The sequence below is a fragment of the Pteronotus mesoamericanus genome, unplaced genomic scaffold, assembly GCF_021234165.1.
Source record: "Pteronotus mesoamericanus isolate MK-2021 breed Mesoamerican mustached bat unplaced genomic scaffold, CSHL_Meso_final contig_82, whole genome shotgun sequence".
Taxonomy (NCBI): domain Eukaryota; kingdom Metazoa; phylum Chordata; class Mammalia; order Chiroptera; family Mormoopidae; genus Pteronotus; species Pteronotus mesoamericanus.
This window is the reverse complement of record NW_026555265.1, coordinates 12,190,948-12,218,935: the sequence shown is the minus strand read 5'-3', so window position 1 is coordinate 12,218,935 and position 27,988 is coordinate 12,190,948. Positions and strand designations below refer to the sequence as shown.

Below are 27,988 nucleotides of genomic sequence, written 5' to 3'. Positions count from 1 at the left end.
GACCACCTCGGAGGCAGCCACGCCTGGGTGGGGTCACCTCAGCTCCCGGATGCCCTTTAGCTGCAGAACCAAGGTTTCTGGAGTCTGTCCAGAGGACAAGAAGGGCGGGGCTACATCTCCGCACTGTTCCGGGGTGGCGGTCTCCTCGCTGTTCTCTTTCCTCCAAGCAACAGCGCGGACGTCTAGGGAACTCTCTGTCCACGTAGGTTGCGGAAACGAAAACGAAAGCCCCGGTCACTCCCAGGCCCCTTCCCGGTGCCTTCGCGGAAGTTTGCGTAACCGGGAAGTGCCGTCCAAGGGGCCAAGGGGAGCAGAGCCGGCGGCAGCGCACGGACCTCGCGCGTTCACGGAGCAGCGGCAGCCACAGGTGGGCAGCGGCGTTCTCTGTCCCCTGCCGCGGGCGCGGGTCTCCGGGGTGGCTTGTGACACAGGGGCGAGAAAGGGGGCTTGGGCTTGTGATGAGGTTGAGGTAGGGGGACAGGGTACTGGGGTTCCAGGGGCGTAAGGCAGTCACGAGGAAGTGGAGCCAGACCCCAGCAAGGGGCCCCAAGTGAAGAGCTGGTAGGTACCCCAGGTGGAAAGTGTGCATGACAAGGAGATCCCTGCCTGAAACCACCCCCTGGCTGGGCTCCCCTAATGCATCTGTACACAGTGCGCCAGGGGGATCTGCCAGTCTATTGGGGAAGTTAGAGGCGGCTATTAATAGAGCCTGCTAGCTGTCATTTACCAGTAAATACTAATTAGGAGTATGACTGGAACTACCCTAGGCACCCTGGGACGCCAGAATTGGAAACATAGAGGCAGTTTGTAGATTAGAGGCCAAGCCGTTATCTCAGGGGCCCTCCTGCCTCCTGCCTCTACTACTTCATATCTGGGGACTCTGAATTCTAGGCAGTTTCTTCGTAGACCTTCCTTCCTTACCTCAATTCGGAAATGGTGTGACTATTCAGAGTTACAAGGGTTAGAGTAGGACATGTACTAGTGTAACTCTGTTAGGGAAGGGTCTGGCACTGCACAAAGTACTTAGTAACAGTCAGTTTTTATTGTTTCTAATATTCAACAAAGCCCCTGTGTCTCCAAATTTACTCTTTTGTTCTCATGGGGTTTTATTTATCCATTTAGTCTTGGAAGTCTGGCATGGTCACTTCCCAGTTCCAGAGAACAAGCAGGGGACAGTTTATCTTAGTTTGTCAAGATGGGGGATGTGGCTAGTACTGGACAAGTGTCACTTGCTCCGTGTCACCTGTCAGGTGATTTGGGATCCCCTTTTTCTCTCTTGGACTTTTGTAACAGCCGAAGTTCCTCTTAATACCACCCTGGTGAGCATGACAACTGGAGGACCTAGAAGGCTGAACTAACACAAAGGTTGTGAAATGAGTGGACTTCTTCACTTGAGCAGACAGTAGCATTTGAAATAGCCAGGTTTTAAATTAAGCAGCCTTCAAATCTGTAAGGAATCCATTCTTTCTGACTGAAAAGAATGAAATAATACGGTACACACATTGTTGAATTAACAAGCACCAATTAAGTGCCTTGTCTGGGCCCAGCCATGCTCTGGCTTTTGAGAGTTTGTAGTGCAGCCGGAGAAGGAATGAACGTGTAAGGATGGTCTCCTGGGCACCTCTCCATCCTCATGTCTAATGATCTCTGCCTCTTGGGCCTGTAACCCGCAGGCCTTGCCTTTCCTTTCCTTGAATGAGAAGGGCTCCCTCAGCCTCTCGACTTCTACCCATGCAGTTACCTCTGTCTATAACCCCACCCACTCTTCAAACATGCTTCTTTCAGCGCTGGGATCTGTCTTCCTTGACACCCCTCCACCTAACCTACTGTCCCTATGACCCTTCATTACAGCGCCACTAGATTTATTTATAGCACTCCGAGTGTTTGTAATAATATATTGTTGTTTGTCATTGTGTTCTAGTGATTGTTATAGTGCCTTGTACATTCTCTATGCCTTCCATCAATATTCCTAAAGAAAAAAGCTTTATACTAAGTGAATATTTATGAATGTACATGCATAGTATACAAGGGTGGACCACAAAAAAATTATCTTCTGGAAGGTGTGCCCTTTGTAGTACAGTCTGCCCCGCCAGGTGAGTGTCCTAGGAACCCCTCCCATATCAATATACCAGCTGACCTTATTGTGAGAGACTTCATTCGACTTTGGTGGATTTTTTTGAAGACTCTTTCAGTGCCTTTGCCCATTTCATGAAAGGTGATTTACAAGCACACCTGCCCACACCACGCTGAGTGTTAGCAGTTTTTCACCAAAAATGGCGTGACCCCTGTGGCCCACCCTCCATATATACCTGACCTTGCCCTGAGTGACTTTGTTTTTGTTTCCCTGGGTGATTAAAGTTCTCAAAGGGAAACATTTTGCTGAGGTAGAAGAGGTGAAAGAAAAAATGGAAAAAGCACTAAAGGCATCAAAATCGATGAGTTCAAAAACTTTTGAACAGTGGAAAAAACGTCTCGATAGTTGTATTGCATCAAATGGACAGTATTTGAAGGTGATTTAAGTTTTAACATGTAACAATAAATACACAATTTTTATAAATAAATTCTATTTTATGGGGGTCCCTCCTCAAATATAAACCTATGTAAAGAACACACCAAGTAAGATACAGAACATTTCCATTGCCACAGAAAATTCTGTCCTGTCACTTTCCAATCAGTCCCTTCCTGTGGCAGCAACCACCAGTGTTCTGATTTCTGTGCCCAATACGCTATTACTCAGCAACACAAAAAAAGAGCAACTGGTAAAAGCAGACACATGGATGAATCTTGAAAATATTATGTTGAGTGAAAGACGCCAGACAAAAAAGAGCACACGCTAATACATTTTTATAAATAACCATATTTTAAATGCTTTCTATAACACAACTTCAGCGGACACCATTTGCCAATAGGATCTGCTCTGCTGCCGCAGGCTTTGGAAACATGCTCCTGGGGAAAATTATTTTAAAAATACAAGACTCAAAATAGTGTAACCAAATAAGAAGGAAAAGTAAATATGAACAAATGAGCTCTGTTTTGGGGTTCAGTTAATTTCACTTCTTTAGATTTCTCTACAAGAAGGAAATGATCTTCAACCCCATGAAAGAAAGGTAAATATTCTGGTATTCAAGTTGGTACTCTTTGGCAAAGACTTGGGAGCTTACGGCACTCGTTACTTAAGAGCATCCACCTGTTCCTAATATGATTCACAGCATTTGTTTATGAATTTCCTCTTTCTGGTACATTTGTTCTTTCTGACTGGCACTGGACTCCCCAGGCTCAAACAACTAAGTGTGAAAAATGTATATTTTTTAAGTAAAAAAATTTTATGTTAATAATTTTAAAGCCTTCCCCCACTCCGACATGCACACACAGAGTGGGGGGAACTTGTCTGTGTTCCTCCTCCAGGTATTATTCAGGATTTGTCCTTGAAATGAGGGCCTTTTTGTCATTGTAGGCAAGTGGAGAATGATGGAAACAATAGTCTCTTAAAATGGATGTAAAACTGGTTAAAGGCTATAGGATATTTTTTAACTATCATATTAGAGAGGGCTACCCTACAAATAACAGAGGATAGATGAGAACTTTAGAGATGTCTAGTCCAGTATGTTGATTAAGGGATACTATTTAATTCTACTCCACAACTTTAGTGTTTTAATTTTATGTATCTGTGAAGGTACTCAGCATATTTAAAGTAATGGGTATTACTTTTAATGTATAATCTTTGGTATTGGAAATCTGAGGTTAACAAAAACATCCATGGCATTTGGTATGTATGACTTGAGTTTCCTTTTACTGTTCCTTTTATGACAGAACCTAAATCATGAATGTGGCCTATGAAAACGCCTAGCGAAGTTTGGTTACATATGCTTATTTGCTTACTGATCATCTTAAAGATTAAATGAAGAAAAGCATAAATTTTAATCTTTTTGCTCTGCTTGCCTGATGAGGTCCATAACAGTTGGTTTCTGACTAGCTAATGAGAACTTGTGTTTGTATTATTTTTAAGAAAATCCAGGAAGTGAAGTCAGTAACTCAAACAAATTATTCCAGGCCAAGTAAATACATTCCAAATTATTCAAACATTGCTGAATTTCTTGAGTATATAATTAAGAGGTGACTACAATCAGAATTTTGATAAGAGTTTTAGTAGGTTATGAAATTTTATGCTTAATGTAGGCAATGAAAAGGAAAAAAATTGAGGGAGGAACATGATTTCCTCTTGAGAACACCAGATTTTAGTAAAGGACAGAGGGATCAGTTGATTCTTATTTACCATTTATGACAACACAGTAGGAAGGGTTAATAAAGTGGCAGCCAAGCCTGAAGAGGGCCTGGGAAGGACAGGGATGATTTATATTAGTGTGTGGATCCAAGATGAAACAGGTAACAGAGTTTTTGCCTCATGTGTTAATTGTAATTAACAGGTGTATAGGGATTTAAACTGGAGAGACAGGGAAAGGAGTGACTGAACAGTAGTGGGAAAGACTAGGACAGGACCAAGGCACTTGAAGCCAGAAGTACTGAGTAATAATGTTTATTTTTTATTATTATTATTTTCAGTAGAAATAACCAAACACAAAATTTAAATTGGATTTGTCATGCTACAACTATGACAACTCCTAAGAGTGGATTCTCTAGCTAAAAGCATGTCTTTTTAAATTGTTTTATTTAATCTTTATTGTATTTATTTTTTTTTTTTTTGCCACTACCATTTAGTCCCTTTATAACCCCTTCCCCCAGCAATCACCGCACTGTTGTCCATGCGTATCTTAAACCACAGAACAAAGGGTCAGATCTTTTAGATTTTCCATTCAAGCTGGAAGAGAACGTCTATAGGACTGGAAATTTCCAGAGATATTTACAGTAGTGTAACCTAATAGCTACCCTTTCTCCTTCTCATGTTGGACCATGCCTGGACCCCAGCCCTGAGCTGTCCACGAACTGGGCTGACCGACAACTTCTGAAGTTATAATCAGAAATATAGCAATGGGGAACGGATCTACCAGAAGGTTTAAATGACCAGATTCTGGTAAACTAGATGAATGGAGGAATATCTTACTTGCATGTATAGTTTCAGAATATCTTGTTTTAACAGTCATATTTGCCCATAAAATTGTAACCTGTGTATTAATATCAGGTCTTCTTTTTCAGAACTCTTTAAGTCATGGACAAACAAAGTAAGTAAATTAAGTGTTGACTTTTCTTCTTCAATGTTAAATCTGTTGTTAATATATTAGTCATCATATATTTTATTCAGTTTTTGAAAGGATATAGTTTGCTGTGTGTTATTTATGCTCTAGAATCCAAAGTCTAGTTCGATGTTTTGATATATATGCACAAATACTTACTATCACAAATTTTTCCTTTAAAAATATGTTTTAAAAGCCTTAGATAAACCTAAGAAACTTTAGGCTTACTGGAAAATATGTTGTATAATTTATACTGTATTTCATCCATATCGGGTTTCCCCTTTCCATGTATATTTAATATACATAAAGATTATTTGTCATATTAATTGATACATTTAATATGTTAATTTATTGTAATAAAATCCTCACATAAATCCCTGATTTATATTTATTTCATAACTCACACACGTTAATAGTTTTAAGTCAATATAAATCATTATGTCCTGGCTTTTTCTCTTTCAAGAAAATTTTAAATAAGTTGGGTATTGACCACGCATGTAATAAGATTTTGATTAAAAATCTAAAGCAATCCCTATTGGGGAAAATATAAAAAATAAAATTGTGTGTTCTGAAAGGTTTTATAATCTTTCTTTATCTTTGTTTAGATAACCAAAGACATTTCTCTCTCACCACAATGTCACTCTTGCTACATGTAGTATTGGTTATTAGGACCAGAAGCTTTGGCCCTTCTTCAGAAAGTTTCATGATTTTCTCTTTATGTTTTCTGTATTAATTTAATCTTATTTGCAAAACTCAAAGTGTTTTAAATATAAATTTATATAATATTAAGCTATTTTTGCTATAAACTTTAGGATGCTTCAAATCACTTTCGTAAAGATTCTTTTGGACACATAGTCACCTTTTTCATTTTCTTTCTTTTTTTCTTCATTAATTAAACTTTTACACTTGGAAAGAGGACTTCCTCAACTCAGTACTGACATCTACTGGGATAAATTTACAAAATAATTTAAAATCAGCTATAATGATTAGGAGTCAGTGGTTTCTGCTTTGTTAAACAGAGTATGTTTTCTTTTTTTCAATTGGATTTATTTGGGTGATGTTGGTTCACAAAACCATACAGGTTTCAAGTTCACAACTCAATAAAACATCATCTGCACACTGCGTAGTGTGTCCATTGCCCAAAGCAAAGTCTCTTTCCAACCCCATTCTTCCTCACTTTGCCCACCTCCACCTATAGCCTATCCCCCTTTCCCTCCAGCCGTAGCCACACTGTTTCCATGTCTATGTATTATATATATCTTATGGTTTTTATTGTTTAATCTCTTAACCTTCTTTCATCTAGCCTGCCAACTCCCTCCCCTCTGAAAGCTCTCAGTCTGTTCCATGTATCCATACCTCTGTTTCTATTTTGTTTGTCACTTTATTAAGTTCCTTAGATTCCACAGTTACCAAAAGTCATTAACTTTCAGTTTCATATATATAAGTTGTATATATATCTTTGCATAAGTAGAAATGAAAGCTATGTATGTATACTTTATATATATACATATATAAAATATATATACACATATATAAAAATAAAATACCTTTACATCAATATGATACTCCTATGATTTTTTAAGTTACTGTAAGTTGCATTTCTCAAATCTTTTTGTTATTCATATGCTCTTTGCTCTACTTGACCACCTGTCCATTCACATATTTCCTCTTGTATGAATTTCCACTAAAATCTCCGAAGCCAGGATCATTGTTCTAGCACAATAATCCCAGAGACGATGAGTTCCTAATTTGTGGACTCTGTCAGGTCATGGACCTATGTGTGTCTTTGCTATTGTTCAAACAATGGTACTTACTTAAAGGTACCAAAATGTGACAAATTATTTAAGGGTAGGCCTCTCAGTCATACTTGCAGTATATTTCCTCGAGATCCATTGAGCCTGATCCTGTTATCTCCAACTCAGGTTGAGAGTGGGGGCTGTGAGCAAAGCCTTGAGAGACAAAGAAGGGAATGGTTAGAAGGAATGGCTTGAGGTATTTCAGAAATCTGTGATAATTTGGGGAATGTTGCAGTATCTGCCCTGACAGAAGTAGAGAATTCTCTGTTGCCTGGATTTGCCGTGTCCATAGACCCCCATTCTGCTGAACTTATTAAGGAGCCAACTGAATAGAGGAGAGAGGGGACCCCAGAATTTAGCCTTCCTGCTGAAACCGCCTGGGTGGAATGATCTTAAAAGACGTATGAAAGAAACTCAGACAGGAAATGTGTCAGATTCAAAGTTTGGTCAACATTTCCAGGTGCCATGTCCCCATGATTCAAAAAGAAACTTTTGACTTTGCAGTTAGTAAGTCATGGGACGGAGAGGAGGACACAAGTGTAGTGTGCACTGGACCATGAAGGCAGAGCCAGTGCAGCCCCAGCGCCTCACTTGGGGGTGAGACAGGGAATGCTCAGTAAATATTGTCGGGTTGGGATGGCTGTTGAATTAATAATTGGAGAAATGCAAATATGAAGAACCAGGATGTTGTACATATTTTAAAGTTATTTGAATCCGTGTTCTAGGATTTGTACATATTTTAAGGCACACTGATTAGCAGATAACATTTAATATGTTAGTTTATTATAATTAAGTAAGTTATGATTTTTGTAGGTCAAGATCAGTCAAATATTAAAATTTAGTTTGGTCAGCTTTATTAGGGTAGTTTCAGAGTAAGCATTAAAAAAAGCTATTTTTAAAAAGATATTTAAATATTGCTATAATGCATAATTTTAAGTATTTAGTCAGGGGCTTATTGGGTGGAGGGATCTAGCAAAAATAGAAAAAGGACTAATAGACGTGAATAACAGTGTGATGATTGCGGGGGAGAGGGGTGGAGGCGGAAGAAGGTGTAAGGGGGATAAATGGTAATGGAAAAAATAAAACATAAATTGTAAAACTTTTAAAAGAAGAAATTCCTATCGCAATGATTATAGAGATCTTTAAAATCATCCATAATCCTTTCATTCCCACCCACACATCTACCTAGTATTTATCTCTTCGCATTCTGTATGTGTTTTTAAAACACTCTTTTTTCTAATACCAACAAAATAAAAGTATGGAAGTGAACACTCATCAGGCATAGCTGAGAACTAGAAATTTAACCCCAGTAACTCAGGCTGTCTCAATTTATCCAAAAGAGAATTTGAGACAGGATTCTACAGCAGAATAATTCTGATAACAGACACAGCTCTTGTAATGTGGACAATTCACTCCACTTATTTCAATACAGCATAAGATCATACAAATGAAATTATCTACAGATAGTGTATTGTTTTTCTAGTGAATATTTTATTAAGGCGGATATATGTTTGCCTCTCCTTGAATTACAGACATGCAAATAAATGCTCCTCACCCAGGAACAAATCTCCCAGCTGCGTATCATCCTCAATATCCTCCGGCAGCATTCCAAGGTAAATATTTTTTTCAAGGAATAAAACCAAAATAAATCAATCATTGATATTCCCAAAATAACAGAAGTGTGTATCTCTGTCTGTATATTTATTATAGTATTGCACTTTGTTGAAGGTGCAATAATGAAATTGGCAGCCTAGTTCTTGATTTGTTTGGTTGACTATATGTTATCATAAATATCATTAAATTAATTTTTCTTTATACAGGGTAGTAAAGGTATAGAGTTAGTAAAAATAGTAGTGAGTTTACATTTAACAAGTGAAATATAAAGCGGTATGTAACTTAAACCCCAAAATAAATATAGTAAGTAAAACATTGTATTGATTCTCCATCTCTTCAGAAAATTGTGATCATGTAAGCACATTTAGAAGATTTAATCCTGAGCAGTTTTGAATCATGCGTAGCTGAGGTTAATTGTGTTCAGTGAGAGTCACAGAAAAGACATGACTGCTTTAATAAAACAAAGTGCAAGCAATAGAAACATAGTTACCTGGGCATAACTCTCATTTTCATTTTGTAATATATAGAAGCTTTCCTTTTGTATACATGCTAAATTATGCCTTGCATTTGAGTAGGCAGTCTACCCACATCTTGAGAGACCATCCTGGGGACTTAGGACTTCAGGTTTGAAGAGAAGGTTGTATGCATTTTGTATTCTACTCTGAACAATCTGCTTAGGAGCCGAATGGTCTATTTAATTGTGTAACTGGAAATCTCCCAGTGGGGCCTGGATGTCATCAGATGTTTGCAATTAAAAGAATGTGCACTAGAAAAAAATCCAAGACTCTAAGGTAATAGTCTCAAGGGTACCTGCTAAAAGTATTCCATGAGAGCTCTTAAAAACACTAGTGTCAGAGCACTATCCCAGGAAAAAAAAAAAAAAAAAAAAAAAAAAACAACTAAAGCAAAAGCTCAGGGAGTGGAACCCAGGGATTGGTAATTTTTTAATTCCCCAGGTTAGTCTAACTGGCAGCCAGGGCTGCGAACCACTACTCTAAATTCTTATATGGGTGGTGTTTGGAGAATTATTAGCAAGTCTATACTATTCATCTAAGGTGCTTGGAGAATGATTTTATCCACCTACAGCTGATTAAAAGTAGATGATACATAATTAAATTGGTTATCATCAGACTTGAAAGTTTGAAAGAAAAAATAGCTCAATTTTATTGTTCAAGTTCAAGGCTGCATATAATACAGATTTTAATGTAATGATACTGATAGCTTAATATTGAGAGCTTACTCTGCATAATGTGAATTAACTCATTTAATTCTCAGATACTCTTATGAAGTAAATATGTTAACTATTCCTATTATTCAAGTGGGAACACAGGTATAGAGAGGCTTGTTCAGGCTTCAGGTTCTGGCTTCTGTACTTAACAGTTGTTTTAAACAAATTGCTGTACCTCCAAGCCTGAGTGCTTTTCTTAAAAAAATTTTTTATTGTATTTTTTCCATTACCAGTTAGCACCCTTACACATCCCTCCCCCTGAAACCACCACCCTGTTTTCCATGTCTGTGAGTCCTTTTTCCTTTTTGCTTGATCCCACCACCCCCTAACTTCCCCTCCCCCATAGTTGTCAGCCTTCTTACTATCTATGAATCTGTCTCTATTTTGCTTGTTAGTTCAGCCTGCTCATTAGATTTCACATATGAGTGAAATCACTTGCTATTTGACATTCTCTGACTGGATTGCACTTAGCGTAATGTTCTCCAGGTCCATCCATGCTGTCACAAAAGGTAAAATTTTCTTCTTTTTTTACGGCTGAGTGGTGTTCTGTTGTGTAAGTGTCCCATCGCTGTATTATTACCATTTGTCTACTGATAGATATTTGGGCTGCTTCCATACCTTGGTGATTATAAGTAATGCCGCAATTAATATAGGGGTGTTTATATTTTTTCAAATTAGCGTTTTGGGTTTCTTTAGATATATTCCCAGAAGTGGGATCACTGGGTCAAAAGGAAGATCCATTTTTAATTAGTTGAGGTGTCTCCATACTGCTCTCCACAGTGGCTGCACCAGTCCTCATTCCCACCAACAGTGCAAAAGGGCTCCACATCCTCGCCAGTACTTGTTAATCCAAACTCCTTATTAAGGGACTCCCTAGATGGGCTATTTCTTTACTGACAGCCACTTCTATTTTTTCTCTCCCTTGTGATGGTCCTCTCCTTCTCAAACGTGCCAAATTCATCCCTGAAGTTGGGGAATTTTGGGGTTTAGTTTTCCTTCCTCCTAGAATAGTTCTTACCAGATCATCATATGAAGCTTTTATCTTCTAATCTTAGTTCTCAACTTAAATTTTACCTTTTTAATAGTAACTAGTTTAGCCAGGTGGCTTAATTGGTTGGAATATCACCCCCTGCACCCAAGGGTTGTGGGTTCAATTCCCAGTCAAGGTGTGTAAGGGAGGCAAATAATTGCTGTTTCCCTTGCTTTAATGTTTCTCTTTCTCTCTCACTCGCCTTTCCCCTGTCTCTAAAAATCAATAAACATAATTGGGTGAGGATTTAAATAAAATAGCTGGTTGATACCTTTCCTTCTCCCCATGCATTTTCTCCATCAGTTCAATCTGAAATCTTTTTTAAAAAAATTTATTTTCTGTCTCTCAGAAATTGCCTGTAAGTCCTGTGAAAGCAGGTTGGCTTGTTAATAGTTGTATCCTCTGACTCTAGAACATAGTCAGATTATAGACCATCTGTAAATATTTGTTCATTTTAGCAGGAATTAATTATAAAAGCTAGTGTTTAAAAGACATCACTATGAGGTTTAAGCTCTCTTTTACTTTTTAATAGTGTATGTATTTTTCATCAGTGTTCTGTTAAGAATGTTTACAAGTTGCATATTCTAAGTTAAATTTTGCTTATGCTACGGAATTATTACTCTGTGAACTATACATGTATGAGCTTACAAAGTTTCGTTATAGTCAAATTCATGTGGATTATAGAATATACACTGAAATTAATGTGAAATATAGAGTGTTCACTTGTGAAGTTCACATGAAATGTACAGTATACATATGTGAAATTTACATGGAATATGAAATATACACTTTTGAAATTCATGTGGAATATAGAGTATACATAGTATACACTGTGCTTATTAAGTACTTAAGATAGTTTTTCCATGATAACTTTTTACCTGCCCTGTTTCAAATTAATTTCCAGATAGCTAAGGGTGCTAAATTGTGAAATTTATATCTATAACCTTAATATTATTGCGGAATTTTTTTTTCACGTGGAAGATCTTAGGAATGGAATGCAGTGAATTAAAACTTCAGGGAAATTGTTAACCTAGAAAATTACCTAGACAGTACTGGAAGGAATGACATGTCTTTACTGCTATACCAGGGTTTTTCAACAGATCATCTGTAAATATTTTGGGTTGGATACTTCTTTTTCTTCAGGATGCTGTTTTGGGCATTTTAGGATTTTTAGCAGCATTCCTGGCCTCTATCCACCAGATGTCAGTATCACCCTCCCCTCCTGTTGTAACAGCCAGAAATATCTCCAGACCTGACTAAATATGCCTTGAAGGGGCAAAACCATACCCAGTTCAGGACATATGGGAGATACCATTTGTTAGAATTTCAAAATTATCATTTATTACAGAGTGCATTAGTCCTAGAAATCCTGGCTCAAACCTTTATTTTGGGCCTTCTATTCAATGTCATCTGTCTTTTCTATGAAGACATTTCAGAGTCCATAAACAAGTGACTCAAGATCATGGTTGATTTTCTTCCACTTTCGTAGGTTTTAAGCATACTTTCATCTGAGTTTTGAATGGTAAGAGTGAGGCCTGTGCCAACTCTATTCCATCCAAAACTCTCAAAATAGAAGTGTGTATGAAATCACAGATATTTCATTGATAATTTGCTAAAAGATAAAAACATGAATTTTATGCTTCATAGACACAGGATTCCCAAAATGAAATTACTGGGGTAATCCCAAAGAGTTGATGCTTCCATTCTTCAGTGAAGTTACAAATTATTTCACTGTTCATATTTCAGGACCTCCGGGACAAACTGGCTACCCAGGCCCACAGGCCGCCTATCCTGGGACGGCGCCAGGCTATCCTGGCGCCTACACTGACTACTCAGTCCCACCACATGGCTATTCAGGTGGCGGTCCAGTGGGCTTTCCTGTCCAACATCAGCCAGTGTATAATCAGCAAGGAGGACCTGCAGGGACACCATGGATGCCAGCACTACCACCTCCCTCAGGCTGTCCTCCAGGGTTGGAATATTTAAGTCAGGTAATCTCAAATACATTAAACAGTCATAAAAAATAAAACTGTGCTTCCAGTTTACTTACTGATAATTCATTCGCAAAAGTCTGAAATGGTAAAACAAAATTCTTTTACTAACAAAATTACTCCAGTCCTTCTAGGTCAGGTTTATTTAAAGCAAACTACGAATATCTTAGGATATTGTGTTTTCTATGATGTAGAATATAATCTGTGGTGATAGCCAATAACACACTTTTTTTTTAAGTTTAGCTTTTTATTGAATGTGTTACAAAAGAGATTTAGTCAAAAAGACCAAAGTCCATGTCATCATCGGACTCCTCGGCTTCTTATTTCTTTGCTTACACTTCCTTTTGCTCAGCTGGAGCGGCAGCCCTTGAGAGTGCAGGACTTCCTGCTGGTGCAGCACTAGCTGCTGGGGCAGGTCCACCAGTCCCTACATTGCAGATGAGGCTCCCAGTGTTAACACTGGCCAGAGCGTTTGCAAACAAGCCTGGCCAGAAAGGTTCAACATTTACACCAGCTGCTTTAATGAGGGCATTGATCTTATCCATTGTCACTGTCACCTCATCGTCTTGCAGGGTAAGGGCCGAGTAGATGTAGGCGAGCTCCGAGATCCGGAGGCCATGGTGTGGGCGAACGCTAGGCGAGCACTGCCGGGAGTGATGCTAGTTGCTGGATGAAGTGACGGCATCACCCCAACGCGGCCTTAGCTTCCTTGGAAGGACTGAGCACCTTAGTGACAGCTGGGGAAAGGGACCGAGAGCACATATTTATTAAGCACCATTTTCCAGGTTTTGTTCTTATGTATAATATAAGTATTAACTCATGATCCTTTCAAAAACTCCTTGATATATAGGTGCTAAAATTATCACCAAGATACAGAGGAGGAGACTGAGGTCCAGAGAAATTACATAAAATGCTTAGCATCAAAATGCCAAGGGAGTGGGAATGGCTCTTTACTTATGAAAACTTAGTTCTGTATCTGGGGGCTTAAATCCCAACACCGAATAATTTCCTAGGAATAGGAAATAAACAACAAATAAAGCTTAGTGTTGAGTTTCAATAAGTGGTACCAAAAAAAATGTAATATTTTGTATATAACATGACTCACTTTCCTTAATTTGCTCACCTTAACAGTGAACACATTCAGTAGAAATTTTATTTAAACATATGTTAACTTTGAGTATTTCTAGAAGTAATGTAAACTATCATCAAATATTGATAATATTGGTAAGTATTGTTGATTATATATTCTTTAAAATATAAAACACTAATGTTAATTCAGTTGGCTTAAAAAACATGTGACATATAATTTACATCTTGACTCTTTTTTTTTCCTATAATAGATAGATCAGGTACTGATTCATCAGCAAGTTGAGCTTCTAGAAGGTATGTATAGATTATATTTCCATAAGAGAAGACATTTATGCAAATAAAGGCATGTCAACAACCACAGATATAACACTTTCACTGATGTGGAAAGATTAAACCTGGTTATTCACAAATGTCTTTCATCCTACTAATGAAATGATGATGATGATGATGATGATGGTCATGATGATGATGATGATGATGATGATGATGATGATGATTGTCAGCAGCCCATTTCTTGAAATTAGGAGTCAAGTAGTAAAATACTATTACTCCAGGCATCTGTCCTCATGATATAGACCCTAATTTGGGGGGAAACCAGCCAAAACTGGCTTTTGTTCCCCCTTCTCTCTCAAAATCACTTCAGTGACTTACCACTTTACCAGACTTCTGTCACTTTAGCTCTTTTCTATCCAATATGTGATAACCTTGAGATTGCCACAGACCATGTGCAATAGTACAGTTACTTAGTACATTTCCAAAGTGAATAAATATTTTGAATTTGGATGATTGTGTTTCGGAAAATCACATTCCTGCTCACAGTTTCTCTTAGGAGTTCAGATGAACCCTGTAAAACCTTTTTGCCATGGGCTGAGGATTATTACTTTGGATGTCGGAAGATGCTGACCGGCAGGCCTAGATAGGTCTGGCTTCCTCAAACAGTATTCCTGGTGATGTGAATGGACCTAACTCCAGCAGGTGTCTCCCTGGGTCCAGTGCACCTCACACATAAGAAACCTTTGGAAGTCACTAGATGTTTCAGAACTCCAGCCAGAGACATTCATGGTGTCTTTCTTCTACATAAAGAGTTTAATGAAAACTCTACTAGTTTGTAGACTATGTCTATTAAATCCTTCTTCACTGCTCTGCAAAGTTTCCTTCCACTGGTAGAAATTATAATATGATTATACTAGTTGGCAATAGATTAGGTTAGAATATACAATTACTATGTATTGTGTTTTGATAACTTACAATGTACGTTGTTAGATATTTATAATGTTCTCCTTACTGTTAGTTTGTTTAAACTAAGTCTACACTGGAAATGAGCTCTTTCTTGTTGCATAATTTGTATTCCGAAATTTTTTTAATTCTTTATTCTAGGGAATTTATTTTTAAGATTATAAATCTCCCCCCAATACATTATACAGTACTCCATTCATAGTTTTAAAATTTATGTTTTCACCTGTTTTTAAAAATATTTGTATTAATCATGAAATATAAAGTACCAAATTTAGTATTTATTTATTCTTGAGTTTTTAAGAGGCATGTCTTTAATTTTTTGTCTCAAATTGGAAATCTATATTTTAGCATTATGAATAAAGAGATGCATATAGAGATGCATATTACTCAGTTTATTTTTGGAATCTGAGACTATTGCAGCCACATTTCTCAATTCAAAACTGAAATATGACAGTAAATACATAGCCATAGAATTTATTTTTTGTTTTTATTTCATTAAGTAACTAGAATGAAATTTAGAGGTTGTATTGTATAATCCCATTGATTTCATTTTATAGATAAATAGGCTAAAGATTTATGAGATTGAGGTACTTAATGGAACACAGATAATAGGGCTTATGTGAGTCAGAGCAAAGACACCTAAGGAGATCATGGCGCTAGAATTTGTTCAGAACGTCTGTATCTGGATGAACAGATAATAAAGAGTAGGCACACAGATAATAAAGAGTAGTTTTTGTTTTCAAATATTTCTTTTAATCACTTTTTATTTGGGTGGCTTGTGACATCCTACGACCCGAGTTAATGAGAGCTCTGAACAAGTGGGAACATGAGTTGCTCCTTCCTGGCTCTGAGCAAGAGCCGTTTCCAGTGTGTGGTTCAACCTGGGAAGACTTTGGTAAGATACCATGTGGGTGTCAGTACTGAGCTTATCTCTTTTCCGTGGTGAAGAGATTAGCCTCTAAGGTACAGAGTTCACTTAGGATGCCAGTGGTTGAGATATTTTGTGAGCTGCAGCCTTGTTTGCCAGGCACCTTGTCCCACCGCCTAATACCACCTCCCACTTCTGAGCAACCATTGCTGCATTGAACAAGGGCTCCCTGGGCCCAATGTGATGTTCTAACCCACCTTCCATTTCACTCTCTCCATTTTTCCATGTATGCTTGGAGGGTAAATGCTTTCCTTTCCTTCCCCCACACAGTGCAAAAAGATGAGCCATGAATATATTATGAAACAAGATCTCAAGCCAATTTATTTAGTACACACTGTTTCACACAGCATAAACATAGCAATCATCCTCTATTTCCTTCCCTGATTGAATATCTGAAAACAACGCCAAGCAAATGGACAGAACACTGCACACACCTAGCATGACTGTGACCATCAGCTGCACAGCCCATTGCACAGCAGCAAAGTTGCCTTTTCTGACACAAGTCTGTGGAACTAGGAAGATAGGAGTTTCCCTTTCCTTGTCTCACAGAGAAACTGTCAGTTTTATATACCTTCACATCCTCTCCTACTTCCATTCGTTTGCTTTTCTTTCTCTGTCTAGGTCACCTCTAAACTCCTTTCCATTTTGTTCTCCCTATATGACCTATAGTGTCACCTAAAATTGGTATAACTAGATATTATAGTATATTAGGATAAATTCAATATTCTTTTAACATAATGGTCATAATGATTCTCTTTTATGTTTTCAGTCTTAACAGGTTTTGAAACAGCTAATAAATATGAAATTAAGAACAGCCTTGGACAGAGGATTTACTTTGCTGCGGAAGAAAATGATTTCTGTACCCGAAATTGCTGTGGGGCTGATAGGCCTTTTACCATGAGAATTCTTGATCTTAGGGGCCAAGAGGTCATTACTCTGGAGAGACCACTAAAGTGTTCCAGCTGTTGTTGCCCATGCTGCCTTCAGCAGGTCAGTGAGCAGTTACCTGGGTAATTTGTAAAGTAGTTCAACAGAATTTTCACCCTTGCATAGAACCTGTATAATCAAATGAGGTTTTCTAAAAATTGGTCAGTGAGCTGTTCTGTGCTTGATAGTAATGTGGACAGGAAGGATGGCAGGTGAGAAGCAGTGACCCGTAAGCCCCATGTCCCTGAGAAGTTTGTCTCATGGGACTGAGCATCTGCTCAGAAACCAGACTTCCTAGTCTTTGAGGAGAGCTGAGAAGGTAAGGCACCTTGGTCATGTCCCTTACTGGAAGCGACCAGCAGAAAAGCCCAGCCAGAGCCAAAGGAGGGAACCACAGCCAACATCCTAGAAAACAATTCCAGGAGCAAGCGCACAGAAGAATGAGAAAAAGAACACACAGTCATCTCACAATTTGGCCAACCTATCATGGAACAAACCTAGGAGAGACCGCCTCTGAGAAATCTCAACTCCTGTGTTCTTAATATTCCCACTTTTAAAAACTAATGTATTTGAGGCTCTGTAGTGGAGATGTGCTAGGTGTGGGTACTTTCAGGTCTGGAAAGACCAGGTGTCTGTTTCATATTACTTGCCAGCCCACTGACATACAATGTGGATCTCAGGGGAGACACCAGGGCATGGAGAGTTCACAGGAAAGTTGGGCTTTGCCTACACCCTCCTGGGGTGAGACGAGCCCCGCCTGAGACCAGCCCCGCCTGAGACCAGCCCCGCCTGAGACCAGCCCTGCCTGGCTAGTCATCCCAGTCAACCAGCTCTGAGACCATGACCCAGACAGAGGCACATGCACATAGACATTTGAATTCTGGTGCTGCATTTATTTTTGACGGATAACTGAGGTTATTCCTACTGAATTATTTTGGGTTTTTTTTTAATGTCATTTAGGTTAGATATAATAGTGCCTGTCCATAGGAACATCTGAGGAAAAACTGAGTGAAGAAACATGCTCTAAATGTAAAGAGCACAGTAACACACATGACACTATTGATCTTCGAAAATAGTCAAAGAAAATGACATTTACAAGTGACCGTGCTGTACTCTTAGGTCACCCAGCTAATAGCAGAGTCAAGATCCTCGTCCACTTTCCATATAGAACCCTTGCCATTCATATAGGAAAATTGAGCCAATGATCAGAGTTCTGTTCACACATCTAAACCATCATTTTCAGAGGAGTTTGAGAAAAAAGTTCCTTCATAACTTACACGTTTCATAAGTATGGAAATTTTAAAATGTACATGGTCACAGAGCAGTGCTTAAGAATGGAATCCATGAGTGTAGCCTACCTGAGTTTGTGTCTCATGTCTTCCACTTTGTAGCTGGGTAATCTCATAGAAGCTAATGAACCTCTCTGTTATTCAGATAATTCATTTATAAATAAGAAGGATAGTACCAACCCGCTAAAATGTGTTGTAAATCAAGTGGTGTTTAGAAGTGCCTGACACTTAGAAAATATTCCATACATGAGAGTTATTAGACATTAGACATTGTTATTATTACAATTAACATTTATTATTAATAATAATTAGACATATTATTATTAATATATATATATCCTTTTGCTTTTGTAGATAGAAATCCAAGCTCCTCCTGGTGTACCAGTGGGTTATATTTCTCAGGATTGGCACCCATGCTTACCAAAGTTTACAGTTCAAAATGAGAAGAGAGAGGATGTACTAAAGATTACTGGTCCATGTGTTGTGTGTAGCTGTTGTGCAGATGTTGATTTTGAGGTAAGAGATGTGATAACGTTTATAGGGTTTGTTTTCCTAACATAAGAATAATTGGGAGGATGTTACAAATATATTAAATAATGTGTATTTTAATGCCTCAACAGGGAGACAGTGTGCTCACATATTTAACTTTGGTCAGAAAAAAACGTTTAACTTGGTTGTCAATGTGTGACTGCCAAAGCCTGTGGAGCCTGCCTTAGTGGAAAACACAGGCTGTCAGTGCCCTCGGCCCTCTTCAGAAGGCCTGACGTCTTTGAGTTCCTATAAAAAGTCCGATGATGCAGAGAGTTTTCAGGAAGGTAGTGTCAGATGTACCATCCAGTTATGCTTCTCTATGGTCTCTGCTTTATCTTTGTAGTAAATTTTATTATTAGAAACCAAAATATATTTGTGCACTTACTACATGGAGCATTTTCATCACAGCAGTTTTCAAACAGATGGCCTCGCCTTATAGTTCACATTATTTAGTTGCAAATATTAAAAATCAAGAAATTTTATCACTTGATCTTGATGTTCTTGTTCTACTGGAAAAGCAGAAAATGTCATTAATGGGGCCCACATTTCTATAAAAGGGGAAAAAAACAGGCTGAATCTGAGTAGTGCTGCCCCATTTTGATGAATATGTGGAAACCCTGCCAGTCTCCTGTGCCTTCCTGAGGTTTTCCACTATCCAGCCGCATTCTTTTATAGTATTTATCTGGTAATATGATAACATCCCTCTGTTAGACCCTGGTTATATAAAAATGAATCCTTCCCCTCAATAACCTCAGACTCTATTGAGGTAAACAGGCAATACTAAGAAAACACACATGAGGTAATAGAGATTTCATAAAGACTCTTAAAAACAGATATATTGGGTTGGCAAAAAAGTCCGTTTAGTTTTTTCCATAAGAAACAAGGTCTATCCAGAAAAAGTCTAGCCATTAGCTAATTTAATGAGAATGGTTTGTGCAACATTGATGTAACCTGGCAGTCAAGGAGAGTGGACTGGAATGCACATGCATGAGCAATGATGGGTTCATTGTACTAGTCGGTAGTTGCAGCAGACACTGTTGTGAGCATGTGTATTGTGTGGCCATCACATTCAAAATGAATGAGCATGTAGAGTAATGAATCTGCATCAAATTTTGCATTAAGCTTGAACATTTCCCCATGGATACTATTCGGATGATTCAGAAGGCTTTCAGGGGTGATGCAATGAGTGCAGCACGAATAAAAGCGTGGCACAAATGCTACAAAGGTGGTCGAGAATCTGTTGAAAGTGAACCATATTCTGGAAGGCCTACAACAAGAGAGCACCTGAGAATATTGAACATGTATGGGCTGCAATCTACAGAGATCGGTGACTGACAGTGCAAGAACTAGTAGCTGATCTGGGGATTCCAAAAACTGCTGCGTCTGAGATTTCGATGCAGGATCTTGGCATGAAACATATTGTGGCAAAATTCATTCCTCAAGTAGAAGGAGCATCATGCCACAGTTGCTAAAGACTTGATTCAAACCGCTACCAATAAACCAGATTTCCTCAGGAAGGTCATAACCAGAGATGAATCGGGGGTCTACAGCTATGATCTGGAAATGAAGGCCCAGTCACCCAATGCAAGTCGCCTGGTTCTCCATGCCCAAAGAAAGGCATAGCAAAGTTGCAGCAAGATCAAGAGCATGTTAAATGCGATTTTTGATTGGGAAGGTGTTGTCCATCACGAGTATGCCCTTCCAGGCCAAACAATTAATAAGGAATACTACCTCATTGTTCTTCATCAGTTGAGAGATGCAATATGATGAAAATGGCTGTAGCTATGGGCAACTGGCGATTGGCAGCTTCATCACATGCAGCATGCCTCCTGCGGAGTTTTTTTGCAAAACATTAAATTACCCAGGTGACCCAGCCCCCATACAGCCCAGATTTGGCAGCCTGTGACTTCTGGCTGTTCCCAAAACTAAAATCACCTTTGAAAGGGAAGAGATTTCAGACTATCGATGAGATTCAGGAAAATACGATGGGGCAGCTGATGGTGATTCCAGTGAAGGATTGAACAGTGGTAGAGATGCTGGGAGAACTGTGTGAGGTCCCAAGGTGCTTACTTTGAAAGGAACTGAAGTGTCATTGTCCTATGTACAATGTTTCTTGTATCTTGCATCTTCTTCAATAATGGTCTTTATTTTTCGTAGTGTGTGGCTGGATATTTTCTGGACAGACACCATTTTCACCAATAATTTTATTGATTTGGATATTTAGAGTACCTTGGTTATCTCCTGCCATTGGCTTCCAGTGGGTAGAAGCCAGAGGTGCTGCTAAACATTTTCCAATTCGTAAGATAGCCCCACAGCAAAGAACTATTTGGCCAAAATGGCAATAGTATGAAGAAACTTTGTAAACTACTTTTGACACATTCAATCAGTCACAGCACCTTTGCCATACATTGCACAAATGCTTTTTTTGTATTTCAGTTGCATTTTTACCTTTCTTGAAATAATGTGAAAATGTGTATTTTCTTCCATTTTCAACACTTAAAATGGCTACACAAAAATTCACCAACTTTGATAAGTTTTTTTAATGCATGCTGATATGACAGCTGTCACAATACAGTCTAACAAAATTGTTTCAAATGAAGTTAAAGACAACTAAGAACTACTAGAGCCATTGTATAGGAAAAAAAACCAAACAAACTTCCAATCCAATCCAATAGATTATAGGGTGGGATTTATACTGCATGTGTAAAGACTTTATAGGTTTCTCTGTAATAACAGTTCTCTATGTAGGGGTTGTTATTCCTATCAAGGATCCAGAGGAGGAAAAAGGTAATTGTTCTTTCAGGGAGTATTAACAGAAGTTTGGCTAACATATATTTTATTTGTAGAAAATACTGGTGAGGCAAGTCAGATTAGATTGTGAAATTCCTGTATTTAATGATAACAAATTTAGAAATAATCTAGCAACCCTTCTCAATAGATACCTTAGAGCATCTAGTATAGGTAATAAATTAACTTTACTCCTGTGCATCTCGAATGGTGCTACCAAGTAACGTTTTTTAGAGAATTGAGAAAATAGTCCCTTGAAACATTTTCTGAAAACTATCTGACCGGAAGTTGGAATGCAGAAATTATCAATATGAGGGAACATATTGGAACATGAATTCCATTTGGGTGTTAGTGGGCTTGGCAACTTGGTATATGTAAAACACAGCAAGAGTAGAAGCCATTCTATAGAAAGAAATCATTCAAGAGACATTTAATAAGTGTACTAATCGGAACTGATTCATGGATTAGATGTCAGTTGAGGATGAAAGAAAATTGGGTGATTATTCTGTTGTCTGAGGATTAAGAAGCTGAAATAATAATAATAATAATAATAATAATAATAATAATGTTAAGAATCCTGGAGGATAACCAGTTGGTTTGAATTGAGTTGTAATGGATTTTAGGTATGTAGAAGGAAAAGTTGAAGGGTTTTCAGCATACTGATGGTAGTTGAAGCCACGAGTACATAATGCTATAGGAACTAATCCATCATGAAAACATTTCATATAATAGAAAAATCTGTAATCAATCGTATAAGAAATACTTAAATAAACATTGTACAAAACAAGAACCATAATGGGAAGAATGAGACTAATATTAAAGGACAGGAGGATTTGAAAATAAGCCAAATAGTAAAATGAAGGAGAGTCATTAAACTTCTTTGGAAAAGAGCTCTACAAATAGATAATCCATATGAGGAAAATATATACTTGAAAGGATTAAAAAAATTGAGATAAGGAAGGTAGAATAAACCACTTGCATATCCCAAAAAGGAGTACAGAAAAAGAGAAGACAGAATTTGCTGAAGTAATATTCAAATAGGTAAATTGCTAAGAATCTTTAGAATCCTTTACCAATTATTTTTAAATAATTAAAATTTAATTGATAGTAATACGTTTATTTTTCAGAAGTTGAAGTCATTGTATTGATATCTCTGTTTATTAAAAATTAACTAGGATTTAGCTAAAAATTACTTAGTTTTGTTGACTTAAAATATTTAAGATTTTTTGCTATAGGAATCAAAAAGGGTAAATGTTAAACCTAGTGAGAGGATTTTGGTGGCTGACAAGTTATGTTTTGTGTATTTCATTGCAAAATATTAATAACTAAAAATTAATAACTAAATTTAAAAAATTAAAATGTAAGTTTTTATTGCTAGCTACAAGTGCTTGGATGACAGCTATTAGCAGAAAAAACACTAAAGTATCATAAGAGAGAATTTTGTACTACTCTGTTTTCCCACAAGAAAGTTGTATGAAAATAATCCTTAAGGCTCGGTAGCTTAAAAGAGCGGGCATTTGCTCTCCTGCTTATGTGTTGCAGGTCAACTGTTTCTCTGTGGATATACATGGACTCAGCTAGATGGCTCTGATATAGGCTAGGAGTTGGCCCCAGGCCTGCTCCAGGTATGCTCATTCTAGAGCTGTAACAAGAACAGCTACCTGGGTTATGATTTTCAAGTGGCTGATCACTGGAGAGCGAGAACCAGGCCAAACCACTTAGCCATGTTTAAGGTCTCCATCCATTGTCATATATACTAAGATTCAATTGATCAAACAAGTCACATGGCCAAACCTAATCATCAGTGTTCAGGGAAATATCCTGGGCTTACAGTGGGAAGGGTGAATGGATATTGATGAACAGTAATCCATGCTACCACAGTTTTCATATTAAAAGTTTATTTCAGGTTTAATAACCACCCACAAAGGAATAAAAGCAGTAAACCGTGTTTAATTTCCCAACATTGATGTAGCAGCTCCCAACCTGAGCTAGGGCTCCACAGGGTATTGCTGGCACAGGTGCTACCTTGTGTACATTTTAAAAGGACACTTCTCTTCCAGGGTTGGCCCATGCCATGCAGGCCCACATGCCCACCAGGTGAGGTGCGTTTGTCCTGCTGTGGCCCTGGACTTTCCTCAGGCAGAATTGTGAAATGAGAAAAACTTTACTTTAGAGCTTTTTTGCATATACCCTCCCTCTTCTGTTGTCCCCGCACTGTCCTGTTGTCTGGTCATACCCCAACCCTGGACCCCTGGTTCCCATCAAGTGAGTGATAATATCTCTCCTATCACCCTCAGACACAACCTACATAAGCTCCCTGTGCTTGTCTTAAAATAGATGTGTCACATGGGGTTTAGTTTGTTACCCTTCTGATGGCTAGTAGAAATTTCATCAAAGAAACATTTCATATTTGTATCTTTCCATGATTAAATTTTGTTGTAGATCAGTTCAAATGATTTATTACTGTCTTAATGTACAATATGTTAAATATTTCAATGAAACTACTTCTGTATAAATTTTCTGTAGCAAAGGAACAATTTTTATGTATCTATAAATAAATGTAGGAATTGCTATGCATCTAATGAGAAATATAACGTTCATAGTTATGTATTACACGTAAGTTTAATAGTGTATTTATTTCATTTTGCTCCAAATTTGAAAGCAGATTTATTATTTTCTAGAATTCTTTAAGACTGTCACTTTTTTTTCAATTTAGATTAAATCTCTTGATGAGGAAAATGTGGTTGGCAAGATTTCCAAGCAGTGGACTGGTTTTGTGAGAGAGGCATTTACAGATGCCGATAACTTTGGGATCCAGTTCCCTGTAGACCTTGATGTGAAAATGAAAGCTGTCATGATTGGCGCGTGTTTCCTCATTGTAAGTCTATTCTTGCTAATCTTGGGTATTTCTTTAGTATCATTCTGTAAAGATTCAGAGAACTGTACATTTTTAAGTGACCTGCTTAAATTTATAGGTTTTATTCCAAGGGGATCCTATTTGATCCTAGCTTTGAAATTCCATTTTCCCCTGATAGTCTAGACTCACAGGTGACTAGATCCGTGGGAAATTCTACTGTTTGGCGTAGCAGTAAAAGATCCTTGTGTGTTACAGAGAGGTCCTGGTCTTGGGGCTTCTATCTAAAAATTAAAACAGGTGCTTTGGGTAAGACTTCAAATATGAGTTTACATGGAGTACAACTCAGTGAAACAGGGAGATTTAGTCTTGATTCATTATTCAATTAAGCCTTGTACTGTGGGAATGTGAACTGCAATAAGAGTGCATCCAATCAAGCCACCAGATGGAACTGGCAGTTGAAAGGAAACATGTAGGTTAGACAGTGATTCTGGACTTGTCTTCCAGTAAATCACTCAGGGAGATTTAAAAAAAAAAAAAAACCCAAGTACCAAATCATACCCTAATTTAACTAAAGCTGAAGCTCACAATCAGAAGTTTGTATAGCTCCCCAGGTGATTCAATATGCAGCCAAAGTCAAGGACTCCTGGGAGAGAGCAGTAGTTCTCAACCTTAGCTGCACAGTAGAAACACCTTGGGTAGCTTTTCAAACTCCCTGTGTCAAGACTACACCCAGATAGTGAGTCAAAATCTCTGGAGATGGGACCAAGCCTTCAAGCTGTTTAGTTCACTCCCAAGTGATTCCAATGTGCAAGCAAGGTTTGGAATCACAAGATGAATATCTTAATTTATTTGTGGATGCACTCAGAACAAAACTAAAAGATGAGAGAAATTTACACAAGAAGATCCAGTTCGTTTAACAAATCAGTGTCAAGAAAATAAAAATATAACGAGATACTTAAAAGACATCAAATTAATGCAGTATGTAAACTCTGTATACTGAATTGAAACACTATAAAAAGACATTTACAGACATTCCCAGGAATTTGAACATTGGCTGGCTCTTTCATGATTGACTTACTGATTTTTAAGGTATGATGATTATATAATGGTTATATATAATCATATATATAAAAATAAAACATTAACAGAGTCCTTATTATTAGGGTCACATACTGAAGTATTTCAATATAAAATGGTATGATATCACAGATTTGCATTTAAATAATGAGGGTGAGGCCTGGGGAATCTAAAAGAGTAATTGATGAATGAAGATTGGTCATATTAATAATTATTGAATCTGGGTGAGTAGTTATTTGTACTTCATTATGCTATTCTATCTCATTTGGAATAGGCTCAATATTTTCTATATAAAGTTTTAAAGATAGCCATAGTTCTACTTAAAAATGCAATTTTCAGTAACAGTTTATGGCATATGAAAAATTACCTTACACTTAGGGAAGTGTTTAGCCAAAGATATGGTGTGTACAGGAAAGATAAGACAGTCTGAGATATTTGGATAAATGGAATGTGGGATTTGGCGTGGTGGTGGGATCATTAGTAAATGGCTATGGAATAGATTGGGCTTCTACTTAAGGACTTTTAAGGCCTGGGCAACTTCTAATAGACCATGGGAGAATATTGAAAATGATTTAGTTAACTGGTTAGTTTTAAACTAGGTATAAATAAAATAGTTATAAATCCAAATTTTAGAAAAATAAATCCTGATGACTGTGAGAGAAATGGATTGAAGAGAGATGTAATTGCAGCAGTGCAATTGTGTGAGATTTGAAATAAGGATTAAATTATTTCTATTGAAGGGATAAAAGAAAATGATAGATGTGTGAGATAAAATCCATAGGATTTGACGTTAAGTCATGGAGAGGAGGATCTAGTTAGACATGGAGTCAGGCAAGTTAGGGAACACAGTAGACAAGTTTGGAAGAGAAATCATAAAATGGGGACAAACATTTCAAAGTGGTACTCTAACTCTAAATGGCCTTCATTCCCCTGAAAAAAATCTAAAAGTTGTGCATGGTATAGAGAAGGAATATAAAAACTTTAGGACGAAAGAATCAAAAAGGAACATTCCAAGGGACCTGAGAAAAAGTGAAATTTAAAGAAATTACCAAAGGACAAATTAAATTTATACGGGTATTAATAAGTGAAGAGAATTATAGTATTTAATTATTAGAATGGAAAGCTGAAACTACTGACTTTTCTCAGATCTACTTGTAATAGTCAATTTTCTTGTTTAGTAGATATGGCATTCTATTTCATCACGTCCCTTAGCATTTATGCATCTGAGAATTGATCTCTGTTTTGTTACTGAAAGTTCCTTTCTGTGTTTTGTTTTCCTTCAGGATTTCATGTTTTTTGAAAAGAGTGGAAACCAGTAACAGAGAGCAGGAGTGTGGTAGTAGATAAATAAAGGTCTCCTCAGGAAGTGTGAAGTCTGTATCCTGGTTGGGACTATGTACAAGTAAAATTCAGTGGGTTTTTTTTCTTTATTGAAATGACTTATAACTTATGAATTACACTACGATGCCAGAAGCTCCACATATATTTCACTTTTCAAATTGTTTATTTTCTGTATCACTTACTTATAAATGTTTATATACATTTTAATTTTATGTGTTTTGTATTTTATGGTGTATATCAGAGAAAGGGCATTGGAATTTTTACATTTAAACATGAAACTTCCTTTGATAAATTGCTTTGTTTTCAATTTATAGCAAAATTAATTAAAATTATTTTAATATAAAATTATATATTATTTTATTAAATTTAGTTAAAATTTATTTTATGTGTAACAACTGATGTTATTTTGCAAATATTTTATATTCAAAAAAGTTAAAAATGAACATAACTTGTTTCCTTTACAATTATGTTCAAATAATACTCAAGTTCATATTTCAAGGAAAACTAAAATATGTATTTGTTTTTATTCAACAATTAAGTCACATTTAACTTTTATATATTCTAATCTGTTACTGTGATTTTTATATTGACAAGACAATGAATTACCAATTTTTAATGGATTTAAGTGAAAAAGATCCTCTATCAGAAAGACAGACATTTTATTTAAAGACCCACTCACTTTAAAACTTGAGTATTGTTATAATTTTTGAAGTAATTATTTAAACATGTAATGTTTAGTACCTAATTGTATCATTCATAGAACATGGTAGTTATGAGATCATTCAAGTATCAATTAAATAGAACATATATAGTCCATCAGAGTAGGAACTTCAATAATAAGCTAGTGGGTTATTTATGCTAACAATCAAGTAACTGAAATAAAAAATTGTTGATATATTTCTTTGCATAGTTTTGTTTTTAAACTGAACAATTAATTCATATGGTGTTCTGAACTTACACATTTATCACCTGCCTTCCTTTTCAAAAAAGCAAAAGCATTTGATATTCGTTAGTAAAATCCATACCAGTGCTCAAAGCTAGGATTTCTACCTGTTGGAAACTTAAAGGAATTTTTTAT

General features: G+C 37.1%; 2 protein-coding genes across 2 annotated transcripts; one reads left to right on the top strand and one right to left on the bottom strand.

The window, feature by feature from the left end:
- The first annotated feature begins 96 nt into the window (after positions 1-96).
- PLSCR1 (phospholipid scramblase 1) lies at positions 97-27,148 on the top strand. Its single transcript, XM_054585168.1, has 9 exons — positions 97-367; positions 5,152-5,177; positions 8,518-8,598; positions 12,604-12,848; positions 14,189-14,231; positions 16,871-17,091; positions 18,672-18,833; positions 24,352-24,513; positions 26,853-27,148. Exons 2-9 carry the CDS (start codon positions 5,165-5,167, stop codon positions 26,886-26,888), a joined length of 963 nt encoding a protein of 320 aa, XP_054441143.1. The 5' UTR covers positions 97-367; positions 5,152-5,164; the 3' UTR covers positions 26,889-27,148.
- Positions 13,075-13,626, bottom strand: LOC129079780 (60S acidic ribosomal protein P1-like). Its single transcript, XM_054585045.1, is given in 2 exon segments — positions 13,075-13,507; positions 13,600-13,626. Coding segments are annotated over 2 exon segments (414 nt in total). The 3' UTR covers positions 13,075-13,120.
- Positions 27,149-27,988: the final 840 nt, after the last annotated feature.

Coding starts and splice junctions, on each gene's coding strand:
- PLSCR1 (XM_054585168.1), top strand. Junction 14,232..16,870: donor GCAAGTTGAGCTTCTAGAAG/GTATGTATAGAT, acceptor TTATGTTTTCAG/TCTTAACAGGTTTTGAAACA. Junction 18,834..24,351: donor GTGCAGATGTTGATTTTGAG/GTAAGAGATGTG, acceptor TTTTCAATTTAG/ATTAAATCTCTTGATGAGGA.